The 25,068-nt window shown below is 32.8% G+C and overlaps 1 protein-coding gene across 2 annotated transcripts in view; it reads right to left on the bottom strand.

Annotated features, from left to right (window-relative positions):
• Positions 1-25,068, bottom strand: part of lrp1ab (low density lipoprotein receptor-related protein 1Ab) — a 141,393-nt gene that overhangs the window by 25,511 nt on the left and 90,814 nt on the right. For both annotated transcript variants that reach the window (XM_051097220.1, XM_051097221.1), the window contains 27 exons: positions 23,605-23,809; positions 23,333-23,497; positions 23,006-23,250; positions 21,831-21,962; positions 20,639-20,866; positions 20,250-20,424; positions 17,934-18,028; positions 17,689-17,838; positions 17,418-17,561; positions 15,743-15,868; positions 15,523-15,654; positions 15,304-15,438; positions 15,092-15,221; positions 14,836-14,962; positions 12,775-12,926; positions 12,499-12,623; positions 11,990-12,364; positions 6,767-6,956; positions 4,981-5,185; positions 4,625-4,814; positions 3,014-3,139; positions 2,771-2,899; positions 2,565-2,684; positions 2,308-2,421; positions 1,959-2,108; positions 1,731-1,853; positions 105-221 (listed from right to left, as the gene is read on the bottom strand). In XM_051097220.1, coding sequence (XP_050953177.1) covers positions 105-221; positions 1,731-1,853; positions 1,959-2,108; positions 2,308-2,421; positions 2,565-2,684; positions 2,771-2,899; positions 3,014-3,139; positions 4,625-4,814; positions 4,981-5,185; positions 6,767-6,956; positions 11,990-12,364; positions 12,499-12,623; positions 12,775-12,926; positions 14,836-14,962; positions 15,092-15,221; positions 15,304-15,438; positions 15,523-15,654; positions 15,743-15,868; positions 17,418-17,561; positions 17,689-17,838; positions 17,934-18,028; positions 20,250-20,424; positions 20,639-20,866; positions 21,831-21,962; positions 23,006-23,250; positions 23,333-23,497; positions 23,605-23,809 — 4,305 coding nt within the window. The remainder of the gene's footprint in view (positions 1-104; positions 222-1,730; positions 1,854-1,958; positions 2,109-2,307; positions 2,422-2,564; positions 2,685-2,770; positions 2,900-3,013; positions 3,140-4,624; positions 4,815-4,980; positions 5,186-6,766; positions 6,957-11,989; positions 12,365-12,498; positions 12,624-12,774; positions 12,927-14,835; positions 14,963-15,091; positions 15,222-15,303; positions 15,439-15,522; positions 15,655-15,742; positions 15,869-17,417; positions 17,562-17,688; positions 17,839-17,933; positions 18,029-20,249; positions 20,425-20,638; positions 20,867-21,830; positions 21,963-23,005; positions 23,251-23,332; positions 23,498-23,604; positions 23,810-25,068) is intronic.

Here is a 25,068-nt window from a genome sequence, read left to right as displayed (position 1 = left end):
ACCCAGAGAGCATTAAATATGGTTACAGTACATTTGCAGTGAGGATAAACAGTTTATCTGAGGTCAGAGCTTTGTTTGTTGATGTAAGCTGTACTGTGACTCACTGCATTTGCTGTCCTCATCAGTGCCGTCTCCACAGTCGTCAGCGCCGTCACACACCCAGGATTTGGAGATGCAGCGATGGTTCCCACATTCAAACTGATTTGACGCACAGAACTTATCTGAGAAAACAGGAGTGAACAAACTTATTGTCAAAGAATCTAAATATGATAAACTTAATTATCAGGTGTAGCTGTGGTCAGGGTCAGAAATTAACCGGGCTTTTATCAAAAATGATCCAGATACTTAAAATATCTTTGTTTTATAAAAGTAGTGATATAATAAATTATATTCTATTCTAATGAATTCCAGTAGTACATTTTACAACTACTTCTGTATTTCAGTTTTTTTCTATCTACTTCATTTTTTGTAATAAACATATAGCAGTTTACATGATTAAGTGTTAGGTATTAAATAAAAAAACAACAACAACAAACTACTAATATTTTACTATTATTTTAATATTATCATTATTACTAAAGAAATGTTCTCAAGGAGACAAAAATGCCCTTGACAATTTTAGGGATGATAATAATAATTAATAATTTAAGCATTATTATTATTATTATTGTTATTATTTGTTGTTAATGTTATTATTACTATTAAAGCCATTTTTTCATGAAGACAAAAATGTCCCTGAAAATTCTAGAAATAATAATAATAATAATAATAATAATAATAATAATAATAATAATAACTTAAGTGATATTATTATTATTATTATTATTATTAGTTATTATTAATATTAATTGTGATTGTTGTTAATGATTACTACTATTAAAGATTATTACTATTACTGTTTTCATGAAGACAAAAAATGTCCCTGAAAATAATATAATAATAATAACAACAATATAATAATTTGATTCTAAAAAAGAAAACAAAAATGAAGACAAAAATGAAGACAAAAAATGTCCCTGAAAATAATATAATAATTTAATAATAATAATACAATATGATAGTAATAATGTAAGCATTATTATCATCATTATTATTGTTGTTGTTATTATCAATACTATTATTATTATTAAAAAAAATGTTCTCATGGAGACAAAAATGGCCCTAAAAATTCTAGCGATAATGATGATAATTCAAGCATTATCATCATCATCATCATCATCATCATTATTATTATTATTATGATCATTTAAGCATTATTATCAGCATCATCCATTATTCTTATGAAGACAAAAAATAGCCCTGAAAATTCTAGGGAAGATAATAATACCTTAAGCATTGTTATTATTATTATTATTATTGTTATAATTATTATTATTATAATTATTATTAAAGAAATGTTTTCATGGAGGCAAAAATGGCCCTGAAAATTCTAGGGATAATAATGATCATTTAAGCATTATTATGATGATGATGATTATTATTATTATTGTTGTTAATATTATTATTACTACAATTAAATAAATGTTCTCATAAAGGCAAAAATGGCCATGAAAATTGTTATTATAAAGAACACAGTGTTTTTTTTTGCCTCTTGAGAACATTAAGTACATCAAAGATGAAGTATTAAGATGAATTTTAAACATATTTGACATAACATCTAATCTAAAAACAAACTGAGAACAGAAAAACGTAAATCAATCTTGTAAAAAGTCCAAGAGACGTTCACTAACCACAGTGAGACTCATCCGCTCCATTCTCACAGTCGTTTTCCTTGTCACAGGTCCAGCTCAAGGGAATACAGCGGCCGCTCGGACACGCAAAGAAGTTCACAGGACAATTATGCTTCCGTTTCTCTGTGGGAAAAAAGTGAAAGGTCAATTTTATTATGTAACATCACACATATTTTACGTGCTGTGAGAATGAGGTGTCAGTGCATGCTGATGTGTGAAGAGGCTGACCCGGACAGTTTCTTTCATCAGAGAAGTCTCCGCAGTCATTGGAGCCATCACAGCGCCAGGAGGGGGCGTAGCAGAGCGTAGTGAACTCACACCTCTCGAAGGTCACGCCTTTCACACCAAGCAGATAGTAACTGGAGCAGTCAGTGGGGCCTGAAAGAGAAGGTACCAAAAAATTGTATCTGTTCGAGAGAAAATGCTATTTTGTGTCCCCCATAATGACACTTAGCTTAGTTTTTTATATGCTGAATTGTGTAAGCATAGGTACTATTGTTTTTTTTTGCCTTGTAGTTCAGTAAACAGGCAATCTTTTGGTTTGGTTACCAGACGAGATTTTTAGATCAACACTTACTGCAGTTCATCTCATCACTGGCGTCCTCACAGTCCACCACCTGATTACAGCGACTGGAGTTATTGATGCAGGAACCGTCTTTGCACTGGAACTCAGCAGCGCTGCAGAGAGTCACTGAAGTAAACAGAGATGGATACAGTGAGGATCTATTACGGCTGTGGTTTTATTTAGTCAACAACGCAAAAAAATCTTTTAGGTTTGTATTTCTTCTTGCCCTTAAACTCTTCATTCTTTAAGACAAATCACACCCTACTTACTGTTGCACGGCAGCTCGTCTGAACCGTCTCCGCAGTCGTCAGTGCCGTCACACCAGGAGCTGTGTTTGATACAGCGTCCGTTAATGCAGCGCCGGTAGCCCTTCTTACACATGCGGTTTGCTGCAAACACAAAAAAAGAGAGAGTTAATATGTAATACTTCAAATACTGAGCATTCTATACAGGGTACAAATTAGGAAATGCTTACCGCAGTAGGACTGTTTCTCATCAGATTTGTCCTTGCAGTGGCCGAGACTGTCACAAGTCAGGCTGTAGTCGATACAGTCGCCGTTTCCACACTCAAACTCATCCACGCTGTTACAGGTTGTGTTCTCCGCTGTGAGACAGAGAGATGTGTTTTATCATGCTGCACTTTTCAGAGGAGACTAATAAAGCATATTTAGAAGAGACTTTATTTTTAAGACACTAGCTTCCTGTTTGTCTGTCTTACCAACACAGGTGTTGTCTCCTAGTAGTTTGCGCTCTCCACGGCAGCTGCAGTTGACTCGTCCTTCCGACGTGAGAAGACACAGGTCCTGACAGCCTCCATTATTGGTGAGACATGGAGAGAATTCACCTACAGACACACATAAACACAAATGACCAATTTCAAATTAATTACGGGCTGGGTGATATAAAAAATCATCATTGGTTCCATTCATTTTCATAATTAGTTAATCAATTATTAAACATTCTTTAATTAAAGATATATTTAAGCATTATCATTAATATATTGATAAGATTAGCATATTATTATTATTAATATATTAATAGTATTATATATTACTATGTATTATTATATCAGTGCATTATTATAAAAATGGTTTTAATTACAGTTAACTGATTTATTTTACCTTTATTTTACTGGCTTTTTGATTGAAATTATGTGCTAGTGTACATGAACAAGTATATAAATAAATAATATAAATAAATACATATTCACCCTTTCAAGCCATTTTAGAGCAGTATTACTTTATCACTGAGATACTATTATAGTCTTGGTTGATATCTTGGTTGATATTTTTATTAGTTTTTAATGTTTTTAAACATGACTATGTATTTTTTTCTTTATTCTATTTTTTTTTTAATTAATTCTATTTATTTCTTAATTTTCTATTTTTAAATTTAGTTATTGTAGTACATTATGATAAACTAAATTAAAAATATTATTATATTAATAAAAATAAATGTTTTTTTTGTTTAATTTCAAATAATATATACACTACCAGTCAAAAGTTTTTTAACAGTAAGATTTTTAATGTTTTTTTTTTTTAACAAAGTCTCTTCTGCTCAACAAGCCTGCATTTATTAGATCCAAAATAAAATAACTGTTTTCTATTTGAATTTTTTTTGTTGCATTTTTCGTGATAGGACATTTGAGATATGACAGGAAGCAACTGGGAGAGAGAGTGAGGGGGGATGGGATCGGGAAAGGTCCACGAGGTAGGATTTGAACTCAGGACACCTGAAGCGCAATTGCGCGACATGTCGGCGCACTGCCCACTATTTGAATATATTTTAAAATGTAATTTAGTCCTGTGATTTCAAAGCTGAATTTTTAACATCATCACTCCAGTCAAATGATCCATCGGAAATCATTCTAATATTCTGATTTGCTGCTCAAAAACATTTATTATTATTATTGTTATTTTGTTGAAAACAGCTAAGTAGAAATAGAAATCTTTTGTAACATTATAATCCTGCTATAATATCCTGCTTTATTCACAGGAATAAATTACATTTTAAAATATATTCAAATAAAAAGCATTTATTTTAAATAATAAAATTATTTCACAACATTACTGCTATATTTTGGATAAAAAAAAAATATACAGGCTTGGCGAGCAGAAGAGACTTCTTTAAAAAAAAAACAAAATCTTACTGTTCAGAAACTTTTGACTGGTAGTGAAGGTAATGCAAATTTTTATGATTTTAGTTTTTGTTGAGTATAATAATCTTGTGCAAATAAATAAATATCAAAATATATTTCTGATATTGCCAAGCTGAAAAAAATATTTAAACCATATCTCATAGACAAGTCAGTCTTCAGTACAAAACTCACAGCTATTGGTGTCTTTGGCCACAGCAATGATGCCCATTGGCTGTTGAGGAATGTCGGCACGTAGGACTTTCATATCTGTGCCGTATTTATTAGCTCTGAGCACAGCTCTGCGCACCCAGTCAGTCCAGAAAATATAGTCACCGTACACAGCCAAACCGAAAGGATGCACTGGCTCGTTCTTCAGGACCACCTGATCACAGGTACAATTTACATTCATTAATTGTGCAAAGAAATTCAAGATGTACATAAATGTCAAGCTCAAAAAAGCATTGTTACAGTCATAATTCACCAGGTAACAAGAAATCTATCTCATGAACAAACATAACAAAATAAGACATAAATATAGAGGAACTTACATAGCGTCGACTGCCATCATACTCGCAGCGTTCAATCTTGTCAAATGTGGCGTCTGAAAAATAGATTTTCTCAGCACGGTGGTCGATGGCAAGGCCGTTCGGCGTGCGGATGTTACTGCCGATGATCACAAGAACGTTCGCTCCAGAAAGAGACGCGCGCATGATACTTGGAGCCTGTTCATTCCAGTTAGTCCAGAACATCAAGCTGAATGAAAAAAAACAAAATGAATTTAAAAATAGAACCTGACATGTGAGGTCTACTCAGATCAAAAGCAATATTACAAAGTAACAACATTAAATAAATATACTAAAGTATTGAACAATTATACATTACTAAATGGATAGTTAACTAAAAAATAAAAATTCTGTCATTCATTTCTCACCCTCATGTTGTTCCAAACCCGAAAGCCCTTTGTTCATCTTCAGAACACAAATTAAGATATTTTTGAGGAAATAAGAGAGCTGTCTGACCCTGCATAAACAGCGACGCAAAATGTCTTAATCTGTGTTTCGAAGATGAACGACATGAGGGTGAGTAATTAATGACAGAATTTTCATTTTTAGGTGAACTATCCTTACAAAGTTATTGCAAAAAAAAGAATGATTACATAAAATTACAAATAAGTTATCACAATGGTCAAACTTTATTTTAAGGTCCAGTTCTCGCTATTAACAAACCATTAACTGACTTTTGCCTCGATAAACTCCTGATTTGCTGCTTATTAATAATTAGTAAGGTAGTTGTTAAGATCAGGTATTGGGTAGGATTAAGGATGTAGAATATGGTCATGCAGAATAAGATGTTAATATGTACCTAATAAGTAATAATAAACACCCAATACGCTAGTAATATGCATGCTAATAAGCAACTAACATTACAATTAATTATGTGAAAACCACTTTAAAGGAGAAGTCCACTTTCAAAACAAAGATTAACATGTAATGTACTCACCCCTTTGTCATCCAAGATGTTCATGTCTGTCTTTCTTCAGTCGGAAAGAAATTATGGCTTTTGAGGAAAACATTTCAGCATTTTTCTCCATATAATGGACTGATATGGTGCCCCGATTTTGAACTTCCAAAATGCAGTTTAAATGCGGCTTCAAATGATCCCAAATGCGGTTGTAAACGATCCGAGCCGAGGAAAAAGGGTCTATAGCGTAACGACTGGTTATTTTCATTAAAGAAAATACAATTTAAACACTTTTTATTCTTAAATGCTCATCTTGCCTTGCTCTGCTTGAACTCTGTGTATTCTGGCTCAAGATAGTTAGGGTATGTCGAACATGCAAAGAAAATCAAACACTCTTAACAAAAAAGGTAAAACGGTGATATAAGACGATTTTGAAGTTGAGGGAGAACATGAGATGGGAGTTTTTCGACATACCCTGTCATGAACCGAAAAAAAAAAAAAGACAAGACAAGACGAGCATTTGATATTAAAAAGCATATAAATTGTATTATTTTTATGAAAATAACCAATCGTTGCGCTAGATAAGACCCTTCTTTCTCGGCTGGGATCGTTTGAAGCCGCATTTAAACTGCATTTTGTAAGTTCAAAAAGCAAAATTTCTTCACGACTGAAGAAAGAAAGACATGAACATCTTGGATGACAAGGGGGTGCGTACATTATCTGCGAATCTTTGTTTTATAAGTGGACTTCTCCTTTAATGATCAAAACAACAATAAAGATTTTATTTGATTTTAAATAAAACTATAAATTCATTATTATAATCATTAATTATGTGAACATCACTTTGTCAGTCAAAGCTTAAATTAAACATACTCTTGGCATTCATCCAGAACAAAGGCTCTAGGGTGGTCGTCCCCGGACATAGTGACCACAGTGTCTCTGTCAAAAGCTCCTGTGCGACTCTGGTCCACAGTGTGCCGTGTGATGGTGGAGGTGGTGTAGCTTGTCCAGTAAAGTGTGTCCCATCCCCGGTGATAAGCCAAACCTTCTATTGATCCTACATCTGTTCAAATAAAAATAAGAACAAAAGGTATTAAACTAAGGAAGTACACAGAGAATCCTGCTCTGACTGCTTGTTTCTGATCCAACTCTGTTGCATTCAGTCTGTTTTTCTTAATTATAATTCTGTACACTGTATTTACTCCGAACAAACTGTTCCTGTAGCTCTACTGCTTCCAAAAGCACACTATAGCTAAAAATAAAACAAAAACTAGGCTTTTTTTAAATTCTGGGAAAGGCTGGCAAACAACTTCAAACTGGATTATTGTCACATAACCTTTATAGAGTAAATCAGATCTGTGATTAACAAAGGACGAGTCCAAAACATCTCTTTTAAAACTCCTTATTCCGTTCCAGTGAACGGTTTAATCCCATGATACGTGTGCATGTTGGTTTCAGCGTGCTGTGAGATAGCCGTTGTCGCTGGTGCATGTGTGTGTTTAGTGGCTTAGTGTCATCCGGTCATTTCATGGATGGGTGCCTGTGCATACAAGACCCCTCCCTCGGTGAATCTCTTTAACCACGGTGACTAGCTCTTCCACAAAGAGAGGACTGCTGGAAGAGTTTCAGACACAAGCAATGTGGAGCAATGCGCTTCAGTCAGCACCGTCCAAAGAGTCTCAATGAGTCGAAGTTAAACTGAATAATAGTCGCTCCCACTAAATTTGTGAACGCATGAAGGGCTCCGCTGCATCCGTCTGCATGGCTGCTTTACGACAGCTTTTACTTGACCATAAAACAGAAAGGACACTCAACCAAGCTGTTTACTTTTGCTCAAAAAACAATAATGATCCATCAGTCTTTAGGGTAGGGGAAAAATAAGATACTTGCGTATTAGCCACCGCCCACGTCTAAGTTGGGACGACGTCATCAGAAACGATGATGTTCTAAGAAAAGGCCAGTAAACCTGACAATCGATGCATTAGATGATTACACCTGAACAACCACTCATTGTACTTTGAACTTGGAGGTCAGGAGGACCATTATGGTGTTTGTTATTAGTCGTCCCTCCTACTACTTCTCCACCTCCACAAGAGCAATCTCACATTAGGACAGGCCAAGAAGAGTCGTTTTGCTTTCTTTGCAGCATAAGCCTTGGAATAGCCAAGCTAAAGGAACTGGAATTAATCTGAAGAGTCATTTAATTGATCATAAGAGGAAAGTTGCATCGGGCAATTAGATTCAAGTAGAATCGACTGTTCGTAATGTAGCAGATGCAGGGAATCACGTTTTGCAGGGTTGCCTGGTTTCATTCAATCAATACTAGGAAACAGCAGTCATGGATGGCCGTAAGGTAAGCACCTTTAATACTTTCGAATAAGAGATGAAGTTTAATAGTTATCACATGTGAGAGGAACAGTTTTTTTTTTTTTTTTTTTTTTTTTCTTTTTTACATTACAAATTATGAAATACAAATACTTATGGTAATACTAAAAGTCTTCGCTTGTAAAACTAATAAAAATGTGTTTCTGTTTATTTAAATAATTTCTAATTTTAATTCTAGTTTACTAAATTCTCATTTTAGATTAAAAATTACATTTAAAAAATTACTAATGTTGCATTGACAACGAACTGAAATAAAATAAATTGAAACTGAAATAGCTAAAGTTAAAATTAAAAGTAAACTGACTAATAATTAAATTAAAATAAAAACTATCAGAAATATATCAGAATTAAAATAAAAGAAAGCTAATTCAAAATATGAATAACTACTAAAGCGGTTATTCATATTTTAGCAAGTTATTTATATTTATTAGAATAGTATTAAAATGAAAATGCTGCCAGCATACAAATCCAGTAGGTTTATTGTAATACACTATACTATAATATAAATGTTCATTTAAATAATTTGTTAATTAAAATAAACCTGACATAAATTACTAATTTTAGATTTATTAATTTATTAAAATTTTAATGAAAATTAGAAATGTTGCATTGACAACTAACTGAAATAAAATAAAAATGACTAAAACTGAAATAAAGTTAAAAGTAAAATTACTAACAATTATTTAAAAAAACTGAAAATATATATTTTAAAAAATCCTACTACTAAAATATAAAAATAAAAATATAAATAACCACTAATATGTGCATATTTTACTAGTTATTCAAATATTATTATTTATTCAAATAATATATAATATTATAATATAATATAATATAATATAATATAATATAATATAATATAATATAATATAATATAATATAATATAATAACTTATACGCAATTTTACTTGAATCTATTATATTATATTACATTATATTATATTATATTATATTATCACTATTGATTAGTTTTTTTAAAGGACTTTTGATTTCAAAATTTTCGATGCTAGAAATTTGCATTGTTGTCACTGGGTATTTGTTTGGATATTTGTTTACATGAATTTGTTCTATATTATGTTTTATATTATGTCGTTCTATTTGTTCTATATAGTAGACCAGTCGTTATCTTTTGGACACCCTGCATATGTTACTGAAACTTTATAATAACAAAAATATTTTGAAATGTCCTCTATGTACAAAAAAAAGTGTTAACATGAATTCTCAACTTCCTAGGAGGATACATTGCGAAATGCTAATGCTAAACACTAACAACCTCCCCACCAGAGACTGGCTTTATCAACTTGGAGTAAACACCCCAACGATGCTTTGCCATGTGAGGAAGTTATTAACTCTCAAAAGGGCTAATTATTAGCCGAAGCAGACGACAATTTTCATCTTGAGGTTGAATGTGTGCCGTCTACACTTCAGTAAATTGCTCTTCAGTGTATATCAGGACAATCTGCACGGGGACAGTATGAATATTAGCCATGACTGTGGGAGTCTGAGCTGGAAACTGACACGGGTTATAGCTCCCACTCTGGACGCAATAATCATGGTGATCGGGCTGGTGGGACACTCGCTGGTCATCTATGTCCTGACCGGACGGAAGAGGAAAAATGGACAGCAGCCTCTTCAAGGAACAGATACGCTACTTTTAGCCTTGAGTGCTTCAGATCTACTAACGCTCATTTGCCTGCCCTTCCACACAGCTGCCATAGCACTGGGCTACTGGCCCTTCAGCTGTACCCTTTGCAAAGTCATCAGCTTCCTGGGAGTGGCCTGTAACTCGGCGAGCGTATTCACTCTATCCGCGTTAGCGGTAACTCGCTACCTGATTGTGGTGTACCCCACTTGGACATATCATTTCCGATTGCGCCGCTGGCTGCGGGTTACTGTGATTCTCATGTGGGTGCTGGCTATGGCCCTCGCAGCACCTCAGTTCGCTTTCCGCCGATTGAGAACTGCTCCCATCCACTGCTTTGCATTTCTATCAGACCTCAGCCAGATGGTGTACAGTACCGTTCTGTTTCTGTTCGGCTTTGCTTTCCCTCTGATCATCATCGTCGTTATGTACACCAAACTCTACGGCTTCCTACAAAGGACGCGACTGCGAGGTACCTCGTCGCAACTGGAGCGCTACCAGTACCAGGTCACCAAAACGTCAATCCTGTTGGTGTTGGTCTTCACCATCTGCTGGTTGCCATCCTACATCCTCATGTTTTTTCTCATCTCTACCAATAATAACAGCATACACAGACATCATTTCAACTTCGCCATCTTCGCCCGGCTGCTAGCGAGCTCTTCGGCTGTAGCCAATCCGCTGCTCTACGCTTTCATGTCAAACAAATTTCGCCGAGAGCTGCTGTCATTGGGACGGGTGTGCTGCAAAAGTTGCGGGTGCGTTATGTGTCCAGGAAGAGCCGCAGTGCAGCCCTTTAACCCTGTGGAGTTGGACACTCCTCCCCAGCAATGAGGATAAAATCCCGGACTATGCAGAAGCATTTAATGTGCTTAAAATTAGTGATGGGTGTGTAATGATGTGCTGAGATAAAGCAGGGCTCGCAAAATTGCTAGCTTGACTTCTCAAGGGCAATTGTGTTTTTTGTGCTACCAAAATGCATAATCTTGAATAGTGAAATAAAATCTTTTGCTTGTAGGGATGACAACAGATCACAGTTGATCATTTGCATGTTTTTCTAAAGGATTTTTTTGCACGTTAAAAAAATAAATACGACCTCATGTTGTGTTAATCACGTTTACACACTGCCTCCGAAACTTTTGTCCGTCATAAAAAAAAAAAATTCAGATCAGGTTCAATTTTCTGTTTTCGCATCCATAGCAAGAATTTTGATAAAAAAGGATGATGAATACCAAAAAAACAAAAACAAAAAGACTCAGTGTGCAATGACCTTAAAGGAGAAGCCTGCCTGAAGGACTAACAGGGATATTGAAATTTTGAGAGCCCTGTGAAGACAATAAATATGTTTGACATATGTATGAAGTGCATTGGTTTGTTCTGCCAGATATAGAGCCTGAATTACCTGGGAACACTTCGATGATATTATGTAATAACGCACGATTTTGTGAAACTGTATAACCATATATTGTTAAGCAATGTACTTTAGTTGACCTGAAATGTCCATGCTAGGCTTTTAATATATGTGAAACCATTGCTGACTAAACCTCAAATGGCATCTGAACCTCAAATTGACAAAAAATTAAAACCCTGATTGAAAAAAAAAGGTTTTTAAAAATCAATAAAAAAATAAAATAAAAATGTACATGTTTGTTACATCTGAAATACTTGACTCTGATTGTCCTGATTATCTCAAATATTTCTAAAAAAAAAAAAAAAAAAAAAGACTTTTGTATGCTATACATTCTCATTCCGAAGCTTTTTAAATCTCTTTAAAAACTAAGTAAAAACATGACAATTTAAAATAACCTTTTGATATTAATGTATCTGAAAATGCAATTTATTTCTGAAATCATTCTAATATGCTGATTTGAAGTAAGATTTTAGTTGTGCTGCTTAATAGTTTCTGGAAAACATGATATTTTGTTCAGGAACTTTTGATGGACAAAGTAAAAAAAAAAACAACAGAATTTATTAGAAAAAAAAAATAGCTGTTAGTACTGCTGTTAGCCTCATCCTGATGAACTGCACAATACAGAGTATTCAAAAAACGAATGAAAAGATCAGGCACTTACTCTCAACTATGGTCTTGCGGTCAGAGCCGTCATCACTGATCTGCTGAATGTTACCAAAGTGAATGTCGCTGTAGAAGATTCGATTGGCTCCTTTTCCACCACCACCCCTGTAGTCAAAGGTAAGGGCGATGACGTTCTTCATGTGCTCCGGGTCTTCGAAAGGTTTTATAGGAGCATTGAGATTTGTTTCATCTGATAGGTGAATGCTCTTTAATATCGTCCGCTCTGAATAGAGGAGGTAACCATCGTAATCCCTGCAGCTGTGGCCATCCTCTGCCAGCATGCCGTGCGCGCAGGCGCAAGTACGATTGCCATTACCACGGTACAAACATAGCTGTTCACAACCGCCATTGTTCACTTTGCAGACGTTGGTACCTGCAAACGACGTTAAGAGATTAAAATGAACAGTTGCTGTTGCTAAAATCCAACTTTTTATATACTAAAGTCTCCTTGTTGGCTGAGAACCTGGGTGGAGTATTCTGCTATTAAATATTTAGAAGGATACACACCTTGCTGTCTTGCACGGTTGAAGACTTTAATGTCTTTGAGCTGTACTCCAATTCCTGTTCTCAGGTACACCATATCTGTAGCATTGTCCTTGTTTCCTCTCTTGATGGAGCCATTGGCATGCGTCCTATTGGAAATAGAAGATAAAATGCTTATTGCCTGTAAATCCACTGCAGTAGTAAGATATTAAAACTTTTGAGATGATAAATGAATATGAACAAAAGGGGACAGTTAAAAGGTAATAATAGGCAACTGTTAAAGGAATAACGCGCTCGCACCTGTCACTCCAGTAGATGTAGTCCTCAAAGACAGAAACGGCAAACATGTCCATGTTGTTACTAGACAGCACCAGCTCACGGTTCTCTCCAGTTTCCAGATTTATGCGCTCGATTTTGTCTGTACGTGCATCACACCAATACAGCAGGCCCTCCTACACATTGCATAAACATATAGTCATATAGCACTTACCATACTGTTGTAGTTACATTTTTATTTCATTTTATTAATTAATATAAAAAAAAAAAAAAATAAATAAAAATAAACACTACCATCCAAAAGTCTGAGGTTGGTAAGATTTTTTTTTTATGATTTTGGAAAAAAAAAAAAAAAAAAAAAAAAAAAAAAAAAAAAAAAAAAGTTTAAAAATACATTTACATTTACGTCAATATATATTTTAAATGTAATTTATTCCTGTAATGGCAAAGCTGAATGTTCAGTAGTCATTACTCCAGTCTTCAGTGTCACATGATCCTCTAGCATTCCATTTTTTTTCCCCCAAATCGCAGAATCCAGTCATAAAAATTGAATTTACTGTGTAACGTGGAATGTCATGGAATTTGTCAAATTTAGGATGAATAAATACATAAACACATAATCTCTAGTAATCATTTCTAATGCTTTCATGAGCATTTTACTGTTTCTTTTGAAAAAAAAGAAATGAATAAAAAAAAAAAAAAGAATGGGGGCCTTCACAGCAAACCGTCAAAATTAAAGTACGGTTTAACTTGAAGAAACTGTGACAGAAATATATTAATATAATAAAAGTACTACTACTAATAATAAAAATATTATATAAATAATAATATATTTATAAATATAAATATAAATATAAATATTATCATTATTTACCAGAAATTATTTACCAGAAAAATATAAGTTCACAACACAGTATTTATGGAGGAAAAAAAAATAAATAAATAAATAAATAAATAAAAAAGTATATATATATATATATATATATATATATATATATATATATATATATATATATATATATATATATATATATATATACATATATACATACACACACATACACATACACATACACATACACAACCGTTCAAAAGTTTGGGGTCAGTACATTTTTATTGTTTCTTTCTTTCTTTTTTTTTTTTTTTAAGAAATTAATACTTTTATTCACCAAGGATGTATTAAGTTAATAATTAAAAGTTAATAATAAATAATTTACATTGTTATAAAATATTTATATTTTGAATAAACACTGTACTTTTTAAACTTGTTATTCATGAAAGAAAAAAAAAAAAAAAAAAACCACAGGTTCCAAAAAATATTTGGCAGCACAACTGTTGATATTATCCAACACTGATCATTCTAATAATAAATCCGCATATTAGAATGATTTCTGAAGGATCATGTGACACTTAAGACTGGAGTAACAGCTGATAAAAATTCAGCTTTTCATCACAGGAATAAATTCTATTTTAAAGTATGTTAAAATAAAAAACATAATTTTATATTGTAAAAACATTTTGCAATATTACTGTTTTTTTTTCTATATTTTTTTAATCAAATAAATGCAGCCTTGATGAGCATAAGAGACTTCTTTAAAGACTATTACAAGTCTTACTGACCCCAAACTTTTGAACGGTAGTGTTTATATATATATATATATATATATATATATATATATATATACTGTATATAAATATATATATATATATTTTACATAAAATCAATTAATTAGAGTTGATATTTATTATTGAAATCAAATGAAACAATTAAAATGGAATCCAGAAAATTAACAGAAAACACATAAATTGATAAAAAATAAAACTGAATTTGAGGGGAAAAAAAAACATTATTTCACACAGCCTTAAATTTAATTTTTGTTAAACTTTCAATAAATTGCTGTTAAATTGTGTGTGTTTCATGATGTTAATTCATCAGACATGCTTTTTGATTTTTTTAACCATTAAAACTAGAAAAATTAAAATGGAAAAAACTGAATCTAGAAAAATTAAAAAGTAAAATAAATAAATAAATTGAATTTTGGAAAAAATAAGATGGATTTCAGAGGCCCTAGTTTATGTACAAACCTGGTAATCAATGGAGATGCCATTGGGCCAGCTGATGCTGACATTTACAAGAACAACTCTCTCAGAACCGTCCAGACGAGATCTTTCAATACGCGGATACTGACCCCACTCTGTCCAGAACAGATACCTGTACAAACAAATACTTAAGTCTAAGATTGTTTTTTTTTTTTAATACAAGAAAGAGCAAATACACTATTTTCTCATGTTTACCTGCACACATTCACCCTTCACAAAACATACAGACACATTCCCTCACCCTTTCGCTGGATGTACAGTAATGGCACGTGGTTTGTCCAGACCCTGAGAGACGACCACATAGCGGAAGGAGCCGTTGAGTCTGGCCACCTCAATCACATCAAAGCCTTGATCAGTCCAGTAGATGTTGCCTATTTATACAAAACAACACAATGTGTTAGACACACTGAAAAACATATGTGTTTTTAATTGTGTGTTTGCACATTTGCACACCTGCAATCCAGTCCACGGTGATGCCTTCCACACGTCCGATTCCATTGGTCACTATATCTTCCCTCCAGGTCTGGTCTCTCTTAGCTCGGCTAATAGTGCTCAGGCCCATGTCAACCCAGTAGATGGTGTCATTCTCTACAGGACAAAAGAAGCACAAGACACCTCAAATTAGTTGTTTTCAGACTGAATCTTTGTACACAAACATATCTGTATACTCACCAGCATGGAAGTCAATGCCCACAGCAAGAGAGGTGCCTGACACAGGCACCAGGGCATCAGATTTATCTGATGGGTCCAGAGGAATGCCCCGGATGCCCTCGTGCACAGAGTAGAGCAAAAACGAGCCCATGCCTGCATATAGAAGTGTAGCACACAGCGTTAGAATATGGTCATGTGAAAGTAAATGGTGTATATTACAGATGTTTGTATGAGATCTTGCCTTCGCAGGACTGTTGGCCACTCTTCAGACTATATCCAGCCGTACACATGCAGGCTCTTGTAGTTGGGGAAGTTGGCAAGCAAAGCTGAGAGCAGTCGCCATTGTTTTTACTGCAGAGGTTGGTACCTACAATTGATATCAAACACATTGAAATGGTATCAGCTTTAATTTATAGTTAGCACTGTTTTTTTAAATTATTCATAGTTTTTGTTCATTTTAAGCAAAATGTATTAGGACCTATTATAATATTAATATGTAATATGTCTTGTTATCTGACAACTCAATAATTCCACTTTGATTATGTGAACCGTTTTGGAATATTTAGTACATTACTACTAATAATAATAACAGTTGTTGTTACTTATATTTTAAAATGACTAAAAACTTAGAATAAATTAATAGTTTATCAATAGCTAATTTTTCCAGATGCAATTACAGTGACAAAGTCACATAAGCAATTTAGTGATAAATGATCAGAATCTAAATCATATTATGCAATTGAATTTTAAGCATTAATTGAAATGTATTAACCTAATATCATAATATCAATACTTATTCTATTTTACCATCTGAAAATCTAGAAATTCTTAAGACTTAAATGCATATTCTTTAAATTGCATTTACAGGAACAAAGTCACATAACCACTTTTGGGTTAAATACTCAATATAAATTATATTATGTATAATATATATATATATATATATATATATATATATATATATATATATATATAAATAATATTATGTCATTTAATTTTAAGTATTAATTTAAATGTGTTAATCTCAGTTATATCATCAATATTTAATCCAGAAATCTCTCTTTAGATTAGGTGATCTATTTTAAGATTTAACTAAATTTTCTTTAAAGTGAATATATTTAGTCAATTAAGTAACACCAACAAAACCACACCAATAATAATAATAATAATAATAATAATAATAATAGTTGTCGTGACTCATTATATTTTTTAATTATTAACTAACAACTTATTTGTTATTAATGTAGAATTAATTAATAGTTAAGCTAAAATAAATTAATTAATTAATAAATAAATAAATAATTTTCCCACATAAACTTCTCCATTTTTACCCTCAAATGCATTTACACTGACAAAGTCACATCAATTTTGGGTTAAATAATATAAATTATATTATGTAATTTAATTTTAAGAATTAATTTAAATGTATTAATAAAGTTTTTTATTAATACATTTATTAAGTTTTATTACCATTTTACAATCCAGAAATCCCTCTTTGGATTATGTGATCTATTTTAAGATTTAATTAAATATTCTTTCATTTTGCAGAAACTACAAATTTCGTCTTTAAGTCATTTTGTAGAAACCTTGATAGATTTTTTGAGTTCGAAAGAACAGCATTAAAGAAAATCTTAAAATCTGTTAAATTATGTCTTTACTGTGTCCTTTGTGAAAAAAAATAAAAAAATAAAATAATTTCTTAAAACAAAACACTGACCCCAACTTCTAAACAGTAGTGTATAATAACAACAGTTTAAAAATTATTAATACCTTTGATATTACAAAAATGTAATTTATTTTTATTTTAAAAAGAAAAAAAAGTAATTTTATAAAGAATAATTTTCACTTCAATATTCATTTATGGGGACAAAGTCACATGCATTTTAGGTTTACATAATCAATATATAAAAACACACCTAGTTGATGCACAGTCTCATTGTAGATCTTCATATGCATCATGGGTGACGTGTTATTTCGGAGAACCTTCCAGTTGCCTCCATCGCTCTTGTCACACGTACCGATCTGATCTGTGCCTTGATCGGCCCACCACAACTTGTCTCCTACACATAAAACATAAAAGACGTCAATTGGTTATTCCAAATGGGTTAAAGATGCAGAGAAAAACTTCAGTGAGCAACTTTAGTTTTTATTGCACTGGAAATAGTTTGATGATGCTCTCTCTCTCACCCATGATGGCAAGGGCTGTAGCTTTGGTGAGTTTTCCTTTCACACCCTCAATGATCTCCAGTCCAGAACCATCCAGCTTACAGCGGTTAATGGTGGTGTTCCCTGAGCTGATCCAGTACAACTGCTCTGAGTAATAGTCTATGGACAGACCTGCCATGGGAAGAAGTCAACGTGTAAAACATCATCTCCAGAAGGTCTCCTTTTAGTGTTAGGCAAACAAAAGTTAGACAAGACTGTTCACTTACCCACTGGCCCTTTCTGATTGGTGAACAGTAATGTGCGGTTGGTGCCGTCCATGTTGGCCATACTGATGTTGTCCCCATCAAGCCAGTAGAGCTTTCTGTAAACAATGTGCAAAAAATAAGACGAAAGCAGCTCAGTGCTGACAAAGCAGATATTAACCAAGCAGATCTCTGCAATTTATTTACAAAAGTGTTTTGAGTTTTTTGTTTTTATAATTTCAGATCTTATTTTAATTTTAGTTTTTTGCAATTCTTTTAAGTTAGATTTTTTAATATATTTTTTTATACAGATTTTTAGTTTAACTTTCAGTATTTTTAAATAGCTTTCATTTTTATATTTTATTTTAGTTTTAGTAAATTTAGTACTTCAACTTACACATTTATTTCAGTTAGTTATCAAGGCAAGTTAGTCTCATTTTAAATTATGTTAATTTTGTTCAGTTCTTTTGTCATTCTTATTAGTTTGTTTTTTATTATTTCAATATAGCAATACAATTACTATATTTAATTTGTTTTTATATCAGTTTTAGTTTTAAATTAAGGTAATTATATTATGTTCTTTTGTCATTCTTATTAGTTTTTTTATTTCTATATAGAAATAGAATTTCTATATTTAACTTATTTTTATTTCAATTTTAGTTTTAGTAAAGTTAGTACTTTAACTTAAACGTATTTATTTCAGTTAGTTATCAAGGCAGTTTCTAATTGTTGTTTAATATTTATTTTTTCTTTAATTAAGATTTGATTAGTTTTAGTTACCAATTTTATATATGAATAGAATGTCTATATTTAATTTATTTTTATTTCAGTTTTAGTTTTAGTAAATTTAGGACTTCAGCAAACATTTATTTTAGCTAGTTACCAAAACAAGTTAGTTTTCATTTTAAACTTTAAAAATAAAGTTAATTATGTTATGTTCTACTGACATTCTTATTAGTTTTTTTATTTCTATACAGAAATAGAATTTCTAGATTCAATCTATTTTTATTTCGGTTTTAGTTTTAGTAAATGTAGTACTTTAACTTAAACATATTTATTTTAGATAGTTATCAAGGCAATGTTTTTAACTGTTGTTTAAGATTTAAACGTAATAAAATCATTTTGGTAACTGAAATAAAGCTATAATAAAATATAATTTTATTTCAGCTTTATTTCAATTACCAAAATGATTTTAGTAGTTTTAGTTACCAATGCTTGTTTATTTCCAAAGAGCACCATTCTGTTCAAGTTTGTTGAGGATCTGTTATTCAAAGTTTTGGACATAAAAAGCCATAAAAAGGTTATTTATTTATTTATTTATTTATTTAAGCTTTTTTTGTTTTAGTTTAAGTTTTAATAATGTTGTTCCATACTTTTGTCATTCTTATCTAAAGCTTTAATTTACTGGTTTTAGTTTAACTTTTAATATTTTTAATTAGCTTTAATTTTTTATTTTCAGTTTTCATTTTAATTTTAAATTAAGATCTTTTGTCATTCTTATTAGTAAGTTTTGTTATTTCTTTATTGAAATTAATTTTCTATATTTAATTTATTTTTACTTCAAGGTTTAGTTTTAGTAAATTTTATATTGAAACTAATTCTTTTTAGTTAGCTATAAGGGCAATGTTTCTAATTGTTGTGTACATTTTAAATGTTATATTTATATTTTATACCAAAAATTTATTTTATTAGTTTTAGTTACCAATACTTTTTTTTATTTGCAAAGAGCACTGTGTTGTTAAAGTTTGTTGAGGTTCTGTTATTCAAGATTTTGGATGTAAAAATGCATTGTAATTGATAGATAGATAGATGGATAGATTGACAGATGGATAGATAGAATATATGTCAGTCAACTGAATGCCTCAAAAGACTGTGATATACTGCCAATGGGAGACGAAATAAACACTAATTTATCACAAACACTGTAGAGGGGAAAAAACACACTGAACGAATGAAAAACCAGCTGAGTGACTTATATTGTCTGCATGCACAAGCTTTCTCTATTTTTATTAGAAACTGGCGCGTCTTGAAACTAGCACACTGGCACTACAACAAACACATCTGGTTCACATTGGCCACACAGCAACAGACTGAGAAGCGCAACATGACGGCAGCCATATTGTCAAACGTATAGCTCACACTAATGAGCAACATCTACATTTCTCATCTACACCCTTTACAATCTCTGCCAGAAACATACTGACAAGGCATCTGCTCCTCTCCAAATGTGGCCTACTAAACCAGCTGAGAGCGAAAGAGGCTAAAGAGACTAAAATGACAGAATGGCACTAATGCTAAGCCTGAACTAGCAATTGTGTATGTGCGAGCATTTGTACGAACCCCAGGATAGGATGCAGCACCAAACAGTGAGGCTTGTCCAGTCCGTGGATTACAGCATTCTTGAAGGACCCGTCCAAGCGTGCAACATTGATCTGCTTCTTATTCGTATCATAGCTAGTCCAAAAGAGGTTTCTGGAGACCCAGTCTACAGCTAGACCCTGAGCGTTAGGAAGGTCTAGCAAAAAAAAAAAGACATTTTTATCACGATTACAATTGTAAACTGATCAACACAAGGTGAAAAACAGAGCAAAAACAATAGGTATTTATCTTGCTGTCTTTCCTCAAAAGGTCTAAAGCAATAAAGTTACATTTTTAATCATTCATATACATTTTTGGGATCAGTGTACACATCGAATAACAGATTTTGAAAGCTTAAATGATCATCTCACCAGCTGATACCACCGTCTCCACTCCAGTCCCATTGATAAAGGCTCTTTTAATCGTCTGAGTGCGAACATCAGACCAGTAGATGCGATGCTCCAGAGCATCATAGTCCACCACTGTAACATTGTCGATGTCGGGCACAGTAAAAGAGATGATGTAGTTGTAATATGGATTATCAATGTCCACCCCTCTGATTTCAATCTGACGAGCGTATAGCAGGAACTGACGATACTCTGGACAAGAAAAACAGAAAAGTCAATGTCACTAGATATATAATATTATTATAAAACACAAATATATTTTTATTTATAAATACCTTTACTAATGTCAAAATCTACTGTCTTCATATCGATTAGCCTAAAGAGAGGAGCGGTTGCTTCTCCTATCTAATGTCAGTGTTAATTCATCACTGTATCTACAGGTCCTCTATTCCAATCACTAGGCTCTCCACAGAGCCATAATGGAGGCCGTGCTGCTGAATACTAAACACTGATCGTGCATCTGGGCGGCAGGGTGCACTGTTGTTTTCTTGACGGTTAAAGAGATTTACAGCCCACACAAGACTACTAACATTCAGCCAGACCTGAAAAATCTAACACTTGAGGATCTAGCGCCAACGCAGAAGGAATCTAAAAGAAAAGCCTCATGCTGTGGAGTTCATATACTATCTGTCCTAGTGTGTGAGATAAGAATTAGTGCATTTAAAATAACCGTAAGCTGAAAAGATGTTTTTATTTTCTTTGGATTTTCTAATTGTGCAGCCACATGTACACATTCACATTAATATAATTTGATTACATAAGATTATATTCCATAAGACTGAAGCTGCCACAGTTAGTTAGTAATGGATTTAGCTAGACGCCAACACAAAAAGAACACAGCAAAGAGGTTTAACAGTAATTTTGATCATTATTCACTCAAATTTCCGAAGAGATCACTGCATGGAATACTGTATCCCACAATGCAAACCACTTGACCAGTGTGAAGGATTAAAATAGAAATAATATCAGCAGCATTTTTTAATCAAACAGCCATAGTTAATTTATTTGACAATAAAATGTATTGAGGTCATTTGATGATACTTGAAATGTACTATATTGTCCAGTACTCAGTAATTAGTAAAACGGCATTTGGAATTTAGCAAGTACCAAGAATGACATTTGATTGGATCTAAGGGCTGAGGGAGAAGGAGCCTACCGTAGCAGGTGTGCTTGTCTGGCTTAAGTTTCATGAGGTGTGGACAGGCACAGGAGAAGGTTTGGTTGTAGTTGATGAGGCACAGGTGAGAGCACGGCCCCTTCCCGTCATTCGCCGCACATGGGTTTGGAGCTGCATAGGTGGAAGAAAAAATTCACCAATGTTATTTTCAGATTTTTTGTATAGCAATACAGCAATAACATTACAGAAGCTATTATTTATATATTATATTTTTATTTATTATGTATTTATATATTTATATATATATATATTTATATATTATTATATCATATATTTTTTTATATATATATATTTAATATTTTTGTTTAGTTTTCATATTTTTTTGTTTCTTTTTCACAAAAGAAAAAGGTAATTACGACTTTTTTCACTATTTTGTTTTTTTTTTTTACATCTCAATTCTACGTTTTTTTCTCAGAATTACGAGATATAAACTGGCAATTGTGAGAAATAAAGTCAGAACTGCAAGATACAAACAATTTTTACTTTTTTTTTTCTTTAGAATTGCGTTTATATTCGAGTTTATATCTTGCAATTGCAATTTATTAAGTTACTTCTGAGAACATATAAATCTCAAAACATATAAAGTCAAAAACTGGACTCCATAACTGAGAAAAAAAAAAGTCAGAATTGTAAAAAAAAAATACCAGAATTGTGAGAAAAAAAAAAGCCAGAATTGTGAGATATAAGCTTGTAATTGCACAAAAAAAGTCAAAATTGTGAGATACAAACTCACATTTGTGAGAAAAAGTCAGAATTGTGAGTTTATATCTTGCAACTGACTTTATAACTAGCAACTGCGAGTTTATATCTCACAATTCTGAGAAAAAAAAAAAAAAAAAAAAAAAAAAAAGTTTGCATCACGCAATTCTGTGAAAAAGTCAGAATTGTGGGATAAAGTCGCAATAACCTTTTATATTTTTTTATTTAGTTGCGGAAACGAGCTTCCATAAGTTTACCTTAAGTATGAGTTGAAGTTTTTCATCTAGTATTTATATTTTATTTCAGTTTTATTTCAGTTAAAGAAAATAATTTTCAATAGTTTTAGTTAACCATAACAACACTGGCGTTTACAGCTTAGAACATGAAAAATATGCAAGCAAAAAAGTTTCCCGACAGTTTTCCGACATATTACTTCAGGTCATGCTGGTTCTCACCCTGAGGTTGTCTAGAAGGATGAAACACTTGAAGGTCAAACGGCTGAGTGTTTGTTCTCTGGACCACCGTCACATTGTGTCCCGTCCATTTGTTCGCTTTAGCCAGAGTGTTGGTCCTCCAGTCCGTCCAGTAGACCTCTCCACCATACATGGTGACGGCAAAGGGATGCGATAAGTGTTCATGACCCCGGAGCACCTCGATCAGGCCGGAACCGTCGTAAGCAGCAGAGTAAATGGCATCAGATCTAAAGACACATTTTTGTTTTAGAACATAAACTGAATACTTTACATTTTAATTCACTTTTAGTGCCATTAGCATGTGCATACCTGGCATCAATCCACAGGATACGGCGCTCTAGGTAGTCCACAGTGAGACCGTTTGGCCAGCCACCATTCCCAGTCTCTTTGTGAATGGTGCGACGGCCCTCCCCACTCATAGACGCAGCCTCTATCCTGGGGGAGCTGGCATCCCAGTCTGTCCAAAACAGAATACTGGGGGAAAAAAATAAGAAAAGAGATATTGCTTGTAACAACCTAATTCTGTCATTAATATCACTGATAATAAAATAATACAACTGTCAAAGTATGAAATGTTTTACCCATCTCTTGGGTCAAGCGCAATTGCACGCGGATGCTCCACTTCTCCAGCTAATAGCGTTGTACGCATGGTACCATCCAGCTTGGCCACCTCAATCTGATCAAGGTTACTTTCCACCCAGTAGATGTTTCCTGCGATCCAGTCCACAGCCAGACCCTCTGGAGTGGCCAATCCATACTGAATCACCACCTCAAAACTGGTGAGAGCTGAAACACCAAGACAAGGAGAATTAATAGAAATCCAAGTTAAACCTAAAAATAAAGTTGCACCAAGAAAAGAACAATTTAATAATGTGATAACCGCTTGTATTTCGCTACTATATTAATTACGCTACCAGTCAAAAGTTTTTGAACAGTAAGATTTTTAATGTTTTTTTTTAAAAAGTCTCTTGAAAATTTGATGAAAATTTTGCTTTGATCACAGGAATAAATTACATTTTAAAATATATTTAAATTAAAAGCGGTTATTTTAAATAGTAAAAATATTTCAAAATATTACTGCTTCCGCTGTATTTTAGATCAAATAAAAGCAGGCTTGGTGAGCAGAAGAGATCTTACTGTTCAAATACTTTTGACTGGTAGTGTATATTAATGTAAAATGTAAAACACTAAAAAAAATTATAAATGTATTATTATAAATCCTATAAATGAATTTAGTCAACACAACATTATGATGTCAATATCAAACATTGACATTCATTTTGAGCTTTGCAGTGTTACTAAATTATTCATTTTGTAATTAATTACTACATTACTAGTGTTTTTAAAGATTAATTTTAAGTGACCCTTATATGATTCCAAGGTAATTTAAATGTAAAAATAAACAAATAAGATATACTGTGCATCCCTTAAGAAATATTTAAGATTCTGCAATATTTCTAGCTCACTATTCAAATAGGAAAATTTGTGACACTTTTTGTACAGACGATCAGATGTTCTTGCTTCCACTGAAGCTTAAAATGTTCTTTGTGTCATTTGAAATCATACTGGAAAACATGATCGTCACATTTCACACAAACTTGTGAAGTTCATGCAGCTCAAGTGCAGCAAAAGGACATCAAACCAAATACTAAGACACTCAGAAGTTCATTTGAATTTCTCAGTTTAACTCTTCACACAAATTGTTATACATTATAATGCACTGCCTAATGAAACATTTGTATTAAAATCAAAACAAATGCATTTTGATCTCAGTCAGTATATATTTGGATAAGAAATTATTTGATCACTTCCAGCCTGAAAGCCATATAAGTCAACGCTGCAATAAATATTCCCCCACTCTAAACTATAGCCATGTGGAAGAGAAAAAAATCATTCCCAATCAAGGCAAGCTGCTCTGTGATCTGTGAGAGAGACTCTCATACAGAGCAGTAATTAAAGGTCCAGAATGGCTCTCTGTTGGGCTGGAGACAGCGCGGCCTCTCCGACGGGGGTTGAGAAACAACACTTTGTTACAGTGTTGGCAG

Source organism: Labeo rohita, chromosome 23 (assembly GCF_022985175.1).
Source record: "Labeo rohita strain BAU-BD-2019 chromosome 23, IGBB_LRoh.1.0, whole genome shotgun sequence".
NCBI lineage: Eukaryota > Metazoa > Chordata > Actinopteri > Cypriniformes > Cyprinidae > Labeo > Labeo rohita.
The sequence above is the reverse complement of the archived record's forward strand: the minus strand, read 5'-3'. Positions and strand labels throughout refer to the sequence as shown.